General features: G+C 48.9%; 1 protein-coding gene across 3 annotated transcripts in view; it reads right to left on the reverse strand.

Annotated features, from left to right (window-relative positions):
• ADAM10 (ADAM metallopeptidase domain 10) overlaps window positions 1-11,036 on the reverse strand; it is a 32,554-nt gene extending 21,518 nt beyond the window's left edge. Inside the window, exons 1-3 of one of the 3 annotated variants that reach the window (XM_072981962.2) lie at window positions 10,554-11,036; window positions 3,931-4,081; window positions 1,366-1,484 (exon numbers count right to left, since the gene is read on the reverse strand). In XM_072981962.2, the coding sequence (XP_072838063.1) occupies window positions 1,366-1,484; window positions 3,931-4,081; window positions 10,554-10,608 (325 nt within the window). In that variant the 5' untranslated portion in view covers window positions 10,609-11,036. Of the gene's footprint in view, window positions 1-1,365; window positions 1,485-3,930; window positions 4,082-4,490; window positions 9,971-10,553 lie in introns of those variants that run through there. The other 2 variants (XM_072981961.2, XM_078381199.1) reach the window with 2 other exon arrangements.
• Window positions 11,037-16,621: the final 5,585 nt, after the last annotated feature.

A 16,621-nucleotide genomic window follows, 5' to 3' on the forward strand; every position in this document is an offset into this window, starting at 1 on the left:
CCAAATCTGCAGGCAGGGCTGCTCAGAGACCATCAGGAAGAACGAAAAATTATTTTGATCACCTCAAGCAACATGTGAACTCAGAAGGGAGAAAAATCTTTTCCCACATAGAGTGGAAACATGAGGTCCATACAAGTATGATTAGGCTTTTGGACCAACTGGAAAAAGAGGAAGAAGAGGGATCGAAGTGTAAGATCTCTTACAGAATCCATTTCTGCCTGGCATCTTCGTTGGTTCAGGATCACCTCTAAGCACAGATGACAGTTTTCAAGCACGTATTCTCTTATTACTTATTTCTCTCCGAGTCACAGAAGCGAGTTTCTCAGCAAGACACCCTTTGAGCAGTGATTCATTTAGAGTGGGTTTCCAAATTTCCGTTCATAATCACGCAAAAAGACCAGCAAATTATTATTTAGGTATGTAGTAGTGTTTTATTCTGAATAGGCGTGGCACCCTTCACTCCTGAACGGAGAAGACGAGACAATCTCCTTCTCACAAGACAAAAGGAATAGGCTGGGGTTCGTCCCTTCCCTCGTTTCCTGTATCGCTGTATTTTAAGCCAGCACGATGAAGTCATACAGCCCACTGCCTTTTGTATGGATGTGTGATGGGGCTCTCGTATTTCAGTCTATACACTGGCATCTGGGGATGTTCCACTCTGTCTCGTGAAAACCTTTCCAGATCTCTATGTTTATTTTTTTTTAATTTGTTATAGGCAGTGGGATCCAAAACACTTCTTCGTTTTCTTTCAATGGCACAGACTCGAATCAGAATGTGCCCTGTCTATACCTAAACTCCTTCCACTTTGCATCTGCTTTCATGCTTCTCTACCGTTCCACTATTTCACTTGTTTCTACGTCTGTTCAGACCATTTCACATTTTCCTCTCACAAGTTTCAAAAACCTCTGATTTCCTGTTTAGCCACGGTGCCTACTTCCCATCTATCAAGCTAAATTCCTTATATGTTTTATACTTTCATTTCAGATTACTGTTTCACCATGCTAAATTTCTGTTGCTAGATCTCACATGCTTTTCTTTTTCTTTCCAAGAACATATTTGAATTTCTACGCTTGCTTTGTATTTTTAAGTATTTTAATTGGAACTGAAATTAACTGCCACAGGTATCTTTGCTTTGCTTTCCATTCTTGGTACAGTACCTGTTCTGAACAGCTGAGCTAAAGTGTGCTCTGTGGCCTTTCCAAGCAACTCTGCCCTTATGACAAGCACAAGTGAAGGCACTTGTGAAAGAGGAAGTTTTGAAGTGAAACCAAAATTATTTCCCTTGTTAAGAACAGACCTACTGCTCTGCCGCATATGATCTGAAAAAAGTTTAAGATAAATGAAATTAAAAATCGCTCAACTTACCATAAATGTGCCCAGTGTAAATGTGAGAAGTGTCATAATCAACTTCTTTATCTGACATCTGTAGCTTGAAGTCCTCACTAAAGAGGGACATATCTCTCTTCATTCTAAGGTTAAAATGCCTGCAAGAGGGAAAAGTCAGAACTGAAACAGAAAAGTACCTCAGAATGGGGACTGTTGATGTGCAAGTGCAAATGAACATCCTGAACCCTGTTAAGCACCTCTCTGCATACTGCCTTGGTTTTCACAGGATGTTCGCATAACTCTCTCTCTTCCCCCCGCCCCCAAGCTTTCAAAACTCCATGTAGCCTCTGCAGATCTATTATTGCATCCATGCATTTGGGGCTACTTTTATTATAATCTTTATATGCTTCTCATTGAATCTACATATAGGAAAACAGCTACCCAGTGCATTCTTTAAAATAAAAAATGAGTAATTTTTTTATCCTGCTAGAAGACCCAGTACTATATCAGGGTATAACTTAGTACAGGAGAAAAAACACCCTGTGAGGTAGTATACAATAGTATCTCCTCTCCCCACACTCTCAATATGGTTTTAAAAAGTGTTTTCCACCACCAGCTTGAACCCCCCCGCCCCCACCTCCACCCCTTGGAGAAAAGCAGACATTTTTTATTAGCCTGTTGGAACAGGGGCAGTCTCTCTTGGCTCTTTCGTTTTCGGCAGGAAGCCAAGGCTGGGATAAAGCTCCTTAGCCATAATCCATTTGATTACCCAGGCGGACCAGCATCTACCGTCTTCTTGTTAGCAATTCTCAATAAAGGAAAATAAGCCAATAGGCAAGCAGGCCTGGACCAAATTGGGAAAAGGGAAGGTTCAAAGCCAGGATTAGTTAACAGGTTTGCCCAGAAAATTTTGGTTTTTCATGTATTGCCACATTCATCCCCTCCACCATAAAAGTGGGAGAACACATCACTATTTGCAACCAGATTTGCTTCACTTACGGGTTTTTTTTTCCATGCAGTCGCTTCTCTTGACATTAAACTGACACAGGTTTCTCTACCTCCACAATGAAAAGACTTCCAAGCCCTTGTGATCTCTACACCTTCCGCCTCCTGACAAGGGAAGCCTTAGCAAAGTTTTCGCTTAAGAGTCCTTTCCCAATAGGCTACATATCAGCATAATATTGGGCTTCTAGAAGGCATCTGGGTCATTGCATCGCACGGCTTTCTACTATTTAAGCTTTCATGCTGGCTCCAGTCAGAGATCAACTCAAATGACCACTTAGCAACTTAACTATGGGTTGGAAGAAGGCAACCGTCGCTGAGACAAGTTTGTAAACCACAGTTCAGAATCCTTCTGAGGCAGGGGCAGAGCAAAACACTCGGAGGTGTTCCATTGCCTCCACCTTACTCTTATGTTGGGAGACTGCTCCCCTCCCCTCTCCTCCTCTGCTTTTAATGGGACTTATGACTGTACAAGGTGGTACTGGATACTACCTTGCAGGAGTTATGAAAAAGCCTCACCAACCACGCAGTAGGGCAACATGACCCTGACCACAGTTTAACCACATCAAGAATTTCTTTACTGCTCTCTGAATATGTGACAACACGCAGCTGTTCAATACTTGCATCTTGTTTGTGTTAGAAAGCAGCTGTGCAGCTGTAGCTTGTGCCTTACTTCTTTAGTGTGATGTCCTGGCTTTAAAAAAACCAAATCAGTTTGGTCCAAAAGAAGCAGCACAGCAAGCTCAAAGGCTTCCACGGTTGAGAAGAGGGTCCTGTATAGCTTCCGAAGGGTGAGTGTCTAATTACCCAAGCAGAGCCTCCACTCATTATATTAAAGGAAGGACGCCAATACCTCCTTGACTTTCACGTTACCAGCCAACGAAATGAAGCATAAGGGTAACTCTAAACTGGGACAGTCGAGAGATGTGGGCAAAATATCATCCCAACTTGAATAGCGACCCTCTCCTCCACAAGAATTCATGAGTGGATCACCTGGTCATTAACACCCCCCCCCCTTTCCTTTCCTTCTCCTGGAGCGACTGCTCTTGCCCCTGCACGGCATACTCTTTTAGTCAGCACTTTCCTGTACCTTGCCATATTTATGCCATTTTGTTTTCGTATGGGTATGCATGTTTTATTGACACACACACTCTTTGATGTGAATGGCTGACTCAGCTGTTTCCCACCTGATGTTTCTTTTGACCCTACATCTGTGCCGAAATGTATATGTTTCAGTTTGCATAGGCAAGTGAACATAATAAATTTGGCAACAAATACTAACCACAAATCATTATACATCTACAAACAGATACAGTCACAGGAATAAATATATTTGAACCAAAGTGCAACCTGGACTAGTTAAAAGCTGTGATGTTCCTGAGCTACTGAAATCTTGAAAGTGACAGACTTCCCCCAAAGGTGGGATGTGCAGATTGCCATCCTGCTCTGTTCTGAGAATGGAAAGAAAAACCTGAAGAAACTTATTCACCGCATTCTGCAATGTGAAGTTTTAACAAATTGGGGACTTGACATTTTAGAAATATTCACTTATTTTGAGCAACATCAAAGGATAGAGATTAAAGCACGTGACATCATATTTACCTCCCATGAGCATGGAAATCTAAGAGCAAAAATTGGTCTTCATGAGACACAGCTCTTTTGGCACGCTGGTGTTTTTGGTGTAATGAATCCACATCATATGACAGTCCTTCATAATGCCTTATGTATTTATTCAGAGGGTTTCCATACTGACCTGTGAACACAACAGTGGATTGATACATCAGCCAGCAGCACTGCAGAAACACAGAAATGTTTTTCCCAAATTACTTTCATTTTTGTTCTACAATAAACCTTTTATTTACAGAAGAGAATTCAGAAGTCCAACATTTCTCCTTACAAGAATGCCCACTTTCAAATTTACTATTTGTAGGAAACTACTGGGAGACTTTTCAGAACTAATCAGAACAAAAGACATCCTCAGAGAACCTGAGGAATCTTTATCAGGTTGCGACAGAGTTTTACTTCTGGATACAAATTCCTACTTAGCCCTGAAGCTCACAGGGTGAATTCAAACAAGTCATTTCTGATCAGCCTAACTTGCTCTCACAGTGAGGTTAATCCTCTACTTTGAGGAAGGTGCCAAAGTTATTTTAAAAACGGACTTTGTATCTCCAAGCAGGAAAGAACAAGATTTCAGAAGAACACTGGTGGGCATTCAGAGGGTCCCAGGTTCGATTCTGGCGCTTCCAGTTCAAAGGATTGGATCAGCTGATGGGAAACATCGACCCCCTTTGCCTGAGCGCTACTGTTTGTTCAAACTCGCTGGGCTGGACTAAAGAGCCCACCCTGGCTGGCACAGGGGAGCTCCTTATGGCCCTTTCTAAGATTACGCTTCCCCTAAAAATACTAAGTATTGCACTTCCACAATGTTAGTTAGTTCATGCCAAAAGAGCTAACCTGGAATTAGAAACCGCTTAATAAGCTTGCCCATATGATTTCGTTTCTTTTCCTTTCCTTTTTTTCTAAGGAAGAAATTGGGGGAAACTTGCATATCTTTTTATCTGACCATAGGCTTATCTGACCGGAAGCAATCAGTTTCCTTCCTATTATAGAAGTGTGGTCATTACCACTACTCCTTTTCGAATCAGTGGCGTTCCATCAAGAAGGGGCAGCTTGGGAAACTTTATATTACTTCCCCTACATATTCCGTGCATTTCAGTAATGCATTATTAAGTAACAAGGATCAGTAATCATACTACAGATGGGAGCCTGAGACAAGAAAACAGAAGTCTGGCAAAAGCCACCACCTGGCTGAGGTATGATCCAAACTAGACAATTCCAGCTCACCGTTAACCATGACTAGTTCTGATTCTTCATTCAGACTGGCTCAAAGGAAATTATTCTTCACGTATGGGGTTCCAAACAGCTGTTGTAACGTTTTGTAAAACTGTTTATTGAGTGTAACATTTAATGGGTTAAACCCAATTTCTGTCTCAATTAGAGCAGATCCAGTGAAATCAATTGGCCTGACATTAGATTAGATTTTAAAAATTATATTTATTTATTTAATTATTAATGTCAAGATAATTTAATAGAATGTTGGCCAAATATCCCCTATGATTCCAGACATCTCACAAGCAAGTAAATACAAACTTGCTTAATTCAGAAACAAGGAAATATACCTATACTGCACAGCTTTGTCTAATGCTGAGTTGCACACAGTAGGGAACAAAAATGAAAGAATAAGAGGAAGCCGAAATTCATAAGATCTCAAAATTGCGCTTGAGATCTCCATCATATGAGCAAACGACACTGATGTATCATCTATATCAGTGGTCTCCAACCTTGGGCCTCCAGATGTTCTTGGACTTCAACTCCCAGAAATCCTGGCCAGCAGAGATGGTGGTGAAGGCTTCTGGGAGCTGTAGTTCAAGAACATCTGGAGGCCCAAGGTTCGGGACCACTGATCTATATCACGAAGAACAGACACAACAATTTTGATCTAACCACAAACATGAACATTTACAATGCCTTTCACACAACAGCTTCCAAGTGCATGGGGTGTCCCTGATTCAGGGCAGCAGAAAGAAGATGTATGCAAATTAGTGCCAGGGAGGAAATGGCCCGTCACCTTCTAGGAATCATCAAACAAGAACGCATAATTCCTATCATGGTTTGATCACCACAGTACCCTCCGTTCATATTCCACACCAGCTAACATTCCAAGGCACCAGGCCTCCCATCCCAGTGATGGTGACTGAGGGCGAGTCCAATTCAGAGTTCTCTAGGTATAGAGTACTCAGGACGAGTTTTCCATGCCTTTAACATGGGAGGTGATCTACAGCTGCCACTAGAGACAGCCTTATCTTTTATGAACAGACGTGCTAAAGACTGAGATCATCCTCCATCTCCCCTTTCAACACGTGACAATCTTTTGAAACGTTTGTGACTGGAAGAATATGCAAGCTGTTGAACCTGAAATTACTTCTACGTGGCATATCTGAAAGTCAGGCTTCCATTCTGAACTCAAGTTAAGAAAATGTTCCCAAAAATGACCTTATTTTGAAAGCCTGCCATTTTCTAGGACCCAGTGTTTCCTATATCCCAAAGATGATCGCAGCCATTCACTATATTTGTGGAGCAAAGGTAGCCATCTTTCATTGGAAACCACCAGGGATCTTTAACACGAACAAGCAGTCTGACTACAGTTCAGAGCCCTTGGTTTAAGGAAGAAACAAGCACTTCTCTTTAACTGAGTCAACACTTCTACTTCCACTTTAGAACAATCACAATTTTGTTATTAAGTCAAAATAGAGGGAAGTTAAGGATTTGAAATCCTGTTCCTATAATAGAAATGCACTTGTATATCTGCTGAATGCCCCTAAACGCTATTCACATGCATTCAGACATGAAATCAAGGAAATGGCCAGTTAAGAACATTACCTCACATATTGCGGAACCAGGTTAGGGGCATGGATGAAGCCCAATAATGTGATCTGCCAATACCATCTAGTGTGTTCATGGCAGAAACAAGATATGGACTGGAAATTTCCTGATTTATAGCATCATAGCCGCCTAGAGTGGTCTTAACCGACCAGATAGGCAGGATATAAATAAAATAAATCAATCATCTACGACCCCAGTTTTTTAATCTTGATTTGGACTAACGTTGGTGTGAGGATCATGCAGTCCAGAGTTAAATACAGTACAAAGGACCACAAACAATGCCTTGTTCTAAATTGGCCAGCCTATTAGCTTTCACTCTGTCTTATTCACACAAGGGAGAAGAAAAGGGAAGGGCAGTATAAAGAGTCCAAGGTTCAACCCCTGGTAAGATCTTCTAGTATGGCGGATGAAAACCATGCCTAAAACCCCAGTGAGCCGCTGCCAATAGGCGCCAACAAGGACAGATGGACAAAGGTTGTGACTCATGATAAGGGACCTGCCTAGAAAACCTCAGGCTAGGCCCCAACTGTGTTTCCAGGAGACCAGGCTTACGGATTGGCTCCACAACCCATTCAAAGGGAATTTTTAATTCCATAATTTACTTTATACCTAACAAGTTGCAAACTTTTAACTTTGCTTATGTTAGTGTACCATATGAACCCAGTCCAAGTTTAGTTCACTTGGAAGCAGGAAAGGTGGAAGAGAAGCCAGAACACATACATAAAATTGAAAGTGAAACCTTGTGAACCAGCATTGTGTCCACACAGTAGCCAGCCAGTTGCTTGCAGGGACGCCCACCTCCAACTCCTATCTCATGCTCCCCAGCGACTGGTACGGGGAAGCACACTGCTTTAGATGCTGGATATGGTACTATTGACCTTATTAGTGATGCTATTAACCTTATCAATAACTTCAATAGTGCAGGTCAAAATTTTCACGAGCAGACTCAGACTCTGAGGACACACAGCTTCTCAGCGTGTGCAAGCCCATGGAAGTTTAATCTTTAGCATATTTAAAACAACAAATTATCATACAGTTAAATACACTAAAACTAAATCTAACTGAGTTCATGCTAAAACTGTGGCATTATTTAAATACAATGGAAAGGGATGATCCTGGCCTTAATATTGTTTGATGTGCTTTATTAATCATGTTGTAGACCTGCAGCGCAAGCAAAGGCATATTCATGTACTATAAGAATAAATCTCATAAAGTTGAAATATTGCTGTTCTATCAATTCCTCTTTGCAAGGCACATACCTTTCCCCGCACTTCCTGAACAGTTGCTTCTAGGACGCTCTCTTACATAATCTCAAAGTTTGTATGATTAACACCACACCTTGTTGGCCTCATCATAAATTATTATGAAATGAGCAAAAGACCCAAGGAGTTTCTTAGCAACTAAGATTTCTTGTGTGACAACCTTTTAGTGGACTAAAGCCCACATCATTAGGACCTAAAGTTTGAAATCTTAATCGAAAGGATTCCGTTGGAATCACAAATATTAAGCGAACCAAAGTTACTGCATTGTTCAAAATAGGATTCCTGACCCCCACCCCCACCCCAGGAGCACAATGTCACTAACTGAACCAAGACAAGCAATTATAAGCTGCATCTTTTTTTCATATTCACAGCAAGAAGAGGACAAAGCTGAGCATCTCAGATTACCTACAGGCTTCCTCCTTCCAGAAAGTCCTCAACTTGTTTAAGAAATCCATTTAATAAACCACTCTCTCTGACTTTCAATGTTTTTAAGGATCAATTATGCAACTTTCTGGTGCTATTCTGCCTCCTGAAGGTGCTCATAACAACCCTGGGTTGGAAAAAAATCAAGTGTGCTTCTTTTCAGCCCATCCAGATCTTTCAGCTTTAATGCCCTAACCTGACAGGATTCAGCAGCAGGCCATACAAAGGGGGGGGAAGAATGATGGCGGGGGGGGGAGGGTAAGAAAATTCCCTAGAAACTGCCCCATGTTTGGTGTAAGCAAGCATACAATGCCCATTTGAAGTGCACGGTGAATGGGAATGCCTTGTTCTTCCTTTTCACACAAGCTTCCTCCTTTCTCTATTCATGTGGGAGGGTGTGGAGGCCCAAAGGAAAAAGAGGAGGAGGGACACTCAGGAGGACTGAGAGGGGGGCTGGCAAAGAGCTGGCCCATTCCACAAGAGGCAGAAGAAGAAAGAGGAATGAAAAGAGAGGCAGGAAGAGTTTGAAAGGCTCCCCTCACTGGAAGGACAGATCCTGAAGCGGAGGCTCCAAGACTTTGGCCGTCTCATGAGAAGAGGAGACTCCCTGGGAAAGGCCCTGATGTTGGGAAAGAGTGAAGGCAAGAGGAGAAGGGGACGACAGAGGACGAGATGGCTGGACAGGGTCATCGAAGGGACCAACATGACTTTGACCCGACTCGGGGAGGCAGCGGAAGACAGGAGGGCCTGGCGTGTGCTCTGGTCCACGGGGTCACGAAGAGTCGGACACGACTACAAAACAACAACATACAATTGGAACTGCAAGAGTCCTGTATAGCCGATACAGCAATGATGGACTAGGGTGGAGAATTAAGTAGACCTGAGTTCAAATCCCTGCCAGCACAGAAAACTCGTGAGAGGAGGGATGGCAAAAGGAAAACCATTTCTTAATTAACTCATATCTTGAAAACCCCTATTAGCCAATAATAATACATGCCAATCTGGACTACAGAAGACAGGGAGGGGAAAGTGGGCTCTGGGCACCACCTGGGGTCCCTCTGGCAGCTTTGAGGGCCCCTAAAAGTTCTCTGTTGGGAAAATAAAAACTGGGGTGAGTGGGGGAAGAGTCATGCTTCCCAAATCTTCCACAAAATGGTAGTTTTTCCCAATGATGATAACAATCATAAGAACAGAAGGTGCCAAACTCTTCCACCAATACACATAAACAGATTTTCTGCAACTGTCTTAATTTTTCCCCTTCTTTTGCTCATTAAGGGGACAGTATGTGCGTGTATGGGGGGGGGACTGCTGACACCGACTCTGTCTGGGAAGCCGAAGCGGCGGCGGGGGGGGGGCATCCAAGGCCACCTCCACTGTGGAAGAAGGGGGGAGGGGAGGGGAGACCCCAAGATTCATTGTCCCTCTGTGTGTCTTGGGGGGGAGCAGGGGTCCGGCTCCCTGGGGGAGAGGATGCTGTGAAGGAGCCCGGGGGTTGGGGGGGAAAGAGACAGAGAGACAAGCGGAACCCCCCCACCTGGCGAAGGAAGCCCAAGGGTTGGGGGAGCCCCCCTTCCCTCCGAGGACCCCCTTCCTGCCCTCTTTTTCGAGGCCCGTCCAAAGGCGGCGGTGGGGAGGGGAGGGGGAAAAGTCTCCTGGCACAGAAGCCCAGAAACAAACAAACAAACAAACAAGGGAGGGGGGAAGCCAGACCCGGAGCCGCCATTAGAGAGAAAGAGAGAGAAGCGGGGGGAGGGGGGGCAGAGGAAGAGCCAGGCCTCCCGAGGGGGGGGCGCTGCGAGCCGAAGGGCCGCCCGGGCCTGGACGGAAAGGGGGGTGGGTGGGGGACGCGGAGGAAGAGAGAGAGAGAGACGCCCCCACCCCACCCCCCTCCCCGGAGAGCCCCCCCTCCCCAGCCAGAGGAAGGGAAAGGGAAGGAAGCCACCCGCCACCCGTCGAGCCCCGTTGCTGCCGCCGCCGCCTCCTCCGCCGTGGTGGTGATGGTGGGGGCGGCGGCCCTCCTTCCGCCTTCTTCTTCCCGCCCCCCATCTCCCCCACCCCGGCAGCCCGGCCTGGTGGCCTCTCGCCTCGCCTCACCTCCGGCTCCGGCCGCCCAGGAGCAAAGCAAGACGACGACCCTCAGCAGCACCATCTTCGCCGGGCCCGGACCCGGACCCAGGCCCCGCCGCCGCCGCCACCTGCCGCCCTCCCGCCAGCCAGCCAGCCAGCCAGGCGGCCGCCTCCTCCTCCTCCGCCTCCTCCTCCTACCCACAAAGCATCCGCCCCGCTCGGAGGGAGGAAGGGAGGGAAGGAGGAGGGAGGGGAAAGAGAAGCGGAGCTGCTGCTGCTTCCTCCTCCGGCCGGCCTGCTTTCCTTCCTTCCTTCAGCCTCGCCTCAGGCGGCGGCGGGCGGCGGGCGGCCTCCCAAAGTCCCCCTCAGGGGGACGCGCGCGCCCGGTCGCCTCACGGCCAACCCTTCCTTCCTTCCCTCCCTCCCGCTCCCTTCCTTCCTTCCTCGGCGGGCCGGCCACTCAGTCCCTCCGTCCGTCAAGCGCCGCGAGCGAGCGAGCGAGCGAGCGCGCCCCCGGTTTCCCCTTCCCCTCCCTTCCTTCCTTCCCCGCCCGGCCTCGGGACGCGGGAGCGCGCACGCACGCAAATCCCCGCCCGCGGGCGCCAGCAGACAGGCGCTTGGGAGAGAGAAAGAGAGGGGAGGAGGGAGGGGGCGTGGCCAAGACAGGGCCCCGCCTCCCCACGCCACCCGGCTTTCTTTTCTTTGTTTCGGCCCCGCCCCTTTCGCCTCTTCCCTCCCTCCCTCCGCCCTTGTGTTTTCATGCCCTCTCGCGTACCAGCAACGAGGCCACGCCCCCTTTGGCGTCACGTGACAGAGGGAAGGGAACGGGGGGTTTCGCCCGGGCTGCGCAGGCGCAGGGCGTTCCCCCGGGGAAGGCAGCCAGGCGGGCGGGCGGGTCACGGCGCGTCGCTTCCCCAAAAGGGCGAAGACGGTGTGGGGGGGTCACGGCGGGGCCACCGGGGCGGGATCGGGCGCCGCTGACCTCGGCGGGGGATCCCCTTCTGAGCTGGTGGCTCCGCAGGGCTCAGAGGCCCAGCTACCGGTTCAGAAGCGCTCGTGCTCAGCAAACCTGGGGGGGGGGGGAGTTACTTTATTTGGACGACGCGTCCCAGGTGCATCATCATCATCCCCTCTTTACTGGGGGGGGGGAGGGCGATGCGATTTCTGGGATTGCAAGTTCGGGTCCGGAGGGAGGATGCCTGGAACGGCGGCTGATCCGTGTGTCCCCCCCCCCGTGCACGGGCCGAGGCAGATGTTGGCAAAAGCACTGGCGATTTTTATGGCGGATTCTCCCATAAAAGCAGGCTCTTTGCTCCCTGGGTCACTTTTAAGTCCCTGCCGTGGTCGCTCCCTTGAACCCACTGAAGCTTTCCCTAGACTGGCACGTCAGCCTTTTACCTTTTGTTTCCTTCAGGGCTTACATGCACCTGCCAAGTAAGAGGAAAAAACATCTGGCATCAGATAAACACCGGTCCGTAATTTGTTTGTTTGTCTGAAAGTGCCCTGATCTATTGTTTATTTATTATACCAAAATGCCATTTTCCCACCGAGGAGCTCAGAAGTTTCCCCCCTTGGGTTTTCTCTCTCATCCCATTTTTCTCCTTGGGCAGCCCTAACCTTGGACTGGTGGCGCAGAGAAGCGAGTCCTGCTCCCTAGACTGTGGAAAAGGTGTAGGACCAGAGCCTGGAAGCACACCTTATGTGCATAGGACTGCATTTGAATGCGTGCTTACCTTGGAGTAAGCCCCTCTGAAAGCAGGGAGACACGTCTCCAATAAAACATGCAGAAGAGCACCCTGTAGCAAAATCTTTGCAAAATGTGTCTCCCGGTTCTGCAAAAAATAGGATAAAAGCAATGACTTTTTCCCCTTCAATTTGGCTTTAAACTGGCCCTAAGCATGTTATTGCCTCCAAAGGAAGTCCTGCTGTGTCCATTCCAGGCTTATTAATTAGTTAAACATGCAATGTTTTACCATTGGAAGGGGCTGTGTAGGGTGTCCTTTGCAACTGGCCATAAACCTTTCTGTTTTGGCAACTCATTGGTTGGTTTGGCAAGTGGAAAGGTGAATCTCTTTCTCCAGGACCCTCCTCTAGTTGCCTCGGCATCCCTCTGTCCTGTAAAGCAGAGGCTAAAATAAGCGTGTGGCTGTTTGCGGAAGGCCCCACTCACTCCATCCAGTTGGAGTTTCTTCATCCGTGAGCATGCCCGTTTAATGGAATGTTCAACCGAACTGCGCCCACGGAGGGTTTGCCTGGTCCTCCATCCAACCTGGCTTCTTTCTGTCGTGGTTGAGTCTCACGGTCTGTTGATGGTTCATCTGATATGGGATGATTCTTGTCTCACAATTTCCTTACCCTGCTGCCAAAACTCCGTCAGGTTTAAGCGCATTCCTCAGATTAGGTGACGCTCCAGAAGGGGATTTTGTTCAGTGCGAGTGATTTCCTGACACAGTTCTCTCCTTTGAGACACGAAAGAAGCCTCGTCAGGTAAGCAGGTGGGTTGCAACAGGGACCCTGCCAGCACCCAGACGGTTCTTTTCTGCTGTTTGGTCACCATATCCTGAAAAAAATCTGACTCGGGGATCAGCTGACAGTTCCACCTATTTGTCAAGGGGGAAAAACATTCTATCCATTGCAACTTCTGTTCACAGGCAAATAATTGTGCAGAAAATTCTTATACATACTGTTGAGAGAATGTGCGTCTGTGTCTTTATCTTTTCTTCAGCAGAATAAAGCGCAGATAAACGAACACAACAGAGTCTTCTTTCTTGCAGTGTATTTACAAAATATATAACAAAATATACATACATACAGCACTTCAATAGCTCAGTATTCAAACCAGCAGCATGACAAGCAGACATCAATATACAGAGGCAGGTTTTCCAGATAGCTCACTCTCATTATTTTGCAGAAATTTTGTAGCTTTGCTGCTTCAGAGTGTTCAGGACTGGCCCTCAGTGGGTTGTAATGTGGCTCTATTGTCACTTTTCTTACTGAGGTGCTAGGTTAGGACAGACCAGACTTTTTTAAAAATAATTTTTTTAAAAATACTTTGGCTATGAGTGCATGTGTGCTTGCGCGTGGTGTTGGGCCTTTTTGTGGAAAAATGTCAGAGGTTGTTTTTCAACACAAAGTGACACAACTTCAAAGGCTTTCTCTGGGAGGGAGCGCAGCGCATGGATGACGGAGGAGGAGGAGGAGGAGGCCCTCCCTGCGCAGCCCTTCAGCCTCTCTGGCAGCACAGAGGAAACAGCTGCTTCCAGAGAACGCGGATGAAGAGGGAAACAAGCCGAGCGGCCGGGCTGTGTTGTTTCCGAGTGACAAGCAGCTGCAGTTTTATCGCCTCTTTGATAAGAGATCCTTCCTGGGTGTATTTTTCTTCTTTTGTTGATGTAACGCAGAGTAAGACAAGCAGAAATCCCAGCCTGCAGCAGCTTATAGCTGTATTCGGGTGCAAGAGACGAGGCAGGGTGGGGAAGAAAATTAAAGGAGGAGAAAAGGCATCAAAGGGTGGAGATGAACGCTGCTCCCCCCTGGGCTTTTAGCCAAGAATAATGAGGGCTCCTTAACCTTCACCCTCCCGACACCCAAGGGTGCGTCTACACTGTTATTAGAGCAAGTCTGATTCCACTCCAACAGCCCTTGACTCCTCCTTCGGGACCCCTGGAACTGGTCATTGTGCAGGACATGGAGAACTCTCTGCTACACTTCAGGGGCACTGACTAGAGGGCTCTCGTTTCTGACCTGACTTCAAGCCCCAGGAGTCCACAGGATGGAGCCGTGGCCGTGGCCGTAGTACCAAACCTCTTGTAGCCTTGCCAGGCAGATGGGTCTTCCTGTTCTCTCATCCTCTGCAGGACTCCTCGGGAGAGCCTGGTGTTCAGAAGGACCCGGCTGGTTATGGATCTTAAGAGGGATTTACAGTTAGTACTATTAGTGGATTAGTACAGTATAGTTTAAAAGGACAAGCCAATGTTAACTGATCATTTAACATTTATTGACGGGATATCACAATGCTGTGCTTTTGCAGGGACCTCTTGGTTCCCGACAGACAGCCTCAGCGCTAAGTTGTTTCTGGAAGAATGATTGGTATATACCTCTTGAGTGAAAATTAAATGCCTCACATATATCTAAACAGAGGCGTGTCTTTTTTCTCTGCCTCCAAACCCTTGAGTTTAAGGTAGCTCCATCAATGTCACATTACACGCAGCTCTTGCTTTAAGTGGGACGTGTAGTCCATGTCGAGGGGTATTTACACCACCATGGATACCCAGTGCCATGCGATGGAAGGAGGGGCAGCTCAGGTTTGCCCCCAAGGAGGCTCTGAAGACGAGGGGTGCGGCCCATTGCCCATGGCTACCCTTTCCCCTCCCCCCCGTTATCTCAGCGACTTGGGAGGGCCGCTTCTCCGCAGAGGGATAAGGTTTTTGCTGTCATTAAGTCGTGTCCGACTCTTCCTGACCCCCTGGACCCTGGTCGCTTTGGATGACATCCATCTCGTCCTCTGTTGTCCCTTTCTTCTCCTCTTGCCCTCACTCTTTCCCAACATTAGGGTCTTTTCCAGGGAATCACCTCTTCTCATGAGATGGCCAAAGGATTGGAGCCTCAGCTTCAGGATCTGTCCTTCCAGGGAGCACTCAGGGTTGATTTTCTTGGATAGGTTTGTTCTTGCAGTCCAGGGGACTCTCTAGACTAGAGCCTCCTCCAGCACCACAATCCAAAGGGCAAGGAAGGCAAGGGCGCCGCCCAGTGGGGGGGGGGGCGGGCGGGGAAAACTCGGTTTATTTCAGATCCTCCTCCTCCCCCCCCGGGTGTGTGGGGGGGAAATCAGAGCCCCCCGCCCCCCCCCCAGTCCGCTCGCCGCCCCCCGAAGTCAGTCAGTCCCGGGGCGCTGCCGGTCGAGGCGCCCTCCCTCCACATACACCCCCCCGAACAAACGGAGAGCTCTCTCTCTCGGGGGGGAGGCGGGCGGGCGTCCTGCAGACCCGACACGGGCCATGCGCGCCCATCCACACGTGCGTGCGCGGTCGGTCCGTCGGTCGTTCGGCGGGCTTCCCTCCTCCTCGGGCGGTGGCGGCGGCGGCTCCTCCTAGGGCTCCTCCGGCCTGGGCAGCGGCGGCGGCGGCGGCGGCGGGTCCTTCTCCTCCTTCTGCGGATCGGGTCCCCGCCGTTTCTGGGGCAGCCCTTCCTCGGAGGAGGAGGAGAAGAGGGGCCGGTAGATGTAGATCCCGGAGGCCAGGCCCAGCCCGACGCTCAGCAGGATCCCCGGCAGAGGCAGGCGCACCCGGTACCGCATGCTGCGCGGGGCCGCACCAGGCACAGGGCGGCTCGAGCGGCGGCAGCAGCAGCTGCATCGGTGGGGCTACCGCCTGCTCCGCTCCCGCACGCGGCCTGCCTCCTGCGCAGGCGCAGATGATTTCCCTCTCTCCCCCCCCCCGCCTCTCCGCTCCGGCCGCCCACCTCTCGGGACTTCGCCCCCTGGCGGAGCTTTCGTGCAAAGCACCACGGAGGGAAAGAGATCCTCTGAGCATGCGCGCCACAAGAGGAGGCGTGTCCTCGGGCCAACCGTCGCCCGGGAACTGAAGGTCCTTCCTTTCTTCACTTGCCTTCACGCATTTTGCAATTAAAAGTGAAAATGGGCCCGTTGCCCCCCCAACCAAGAAATAAACAGAAAACACACTAGTCGGGCAGTTTAAAAAAAAAGAGCCCCAACTTTAGAAACTCTTTAAATCCCCCTAACCTGTAGAAGAGGACACACACACATACACCCAGTAGGGCAGGATGTGATCCCAGGAGGAAGGGCTATCCATGGCCTCTCGGTCCCTCAGCGAGTAAATGCTCCTGCCCCAGGATCCTGCTGCGGAATTACCGCCTGGGTCTGGCCTATGTGATTGGGAAGGACTTGCCAGGTTTTCTATGGAGGGCATTTGCAGGACTTGTATGGGATGTGGGTCAGCCTCCGAAGTTGGTCCACGCCTCGGCCCTTGGAAGCAATCATTTAGGCTGCTCCCCTGAGGGTCCCCAGTCACCTCACAGCAGCCTTTGAAGCTCACCAGTGCCACCACCCCCCTTTCCATACTTCCCTGTCGTGACCT

Source organism: Pogona vitticeps, chromosome 12 (genome assembly GCF_051106095.1).
Source record: "Pogona vitticeps strain Pit_001003342236 chromosome 12, PviZW2.1, whole genome shotgun sequence".
In the NCBI taxonomy this organism is placed as follows: domain Eukaryota; kingdom Metazoa; phylum Chordata; class Lepidosauria; order Squamata; family Agamidae; genus Pogona; species Pogona vitticeps.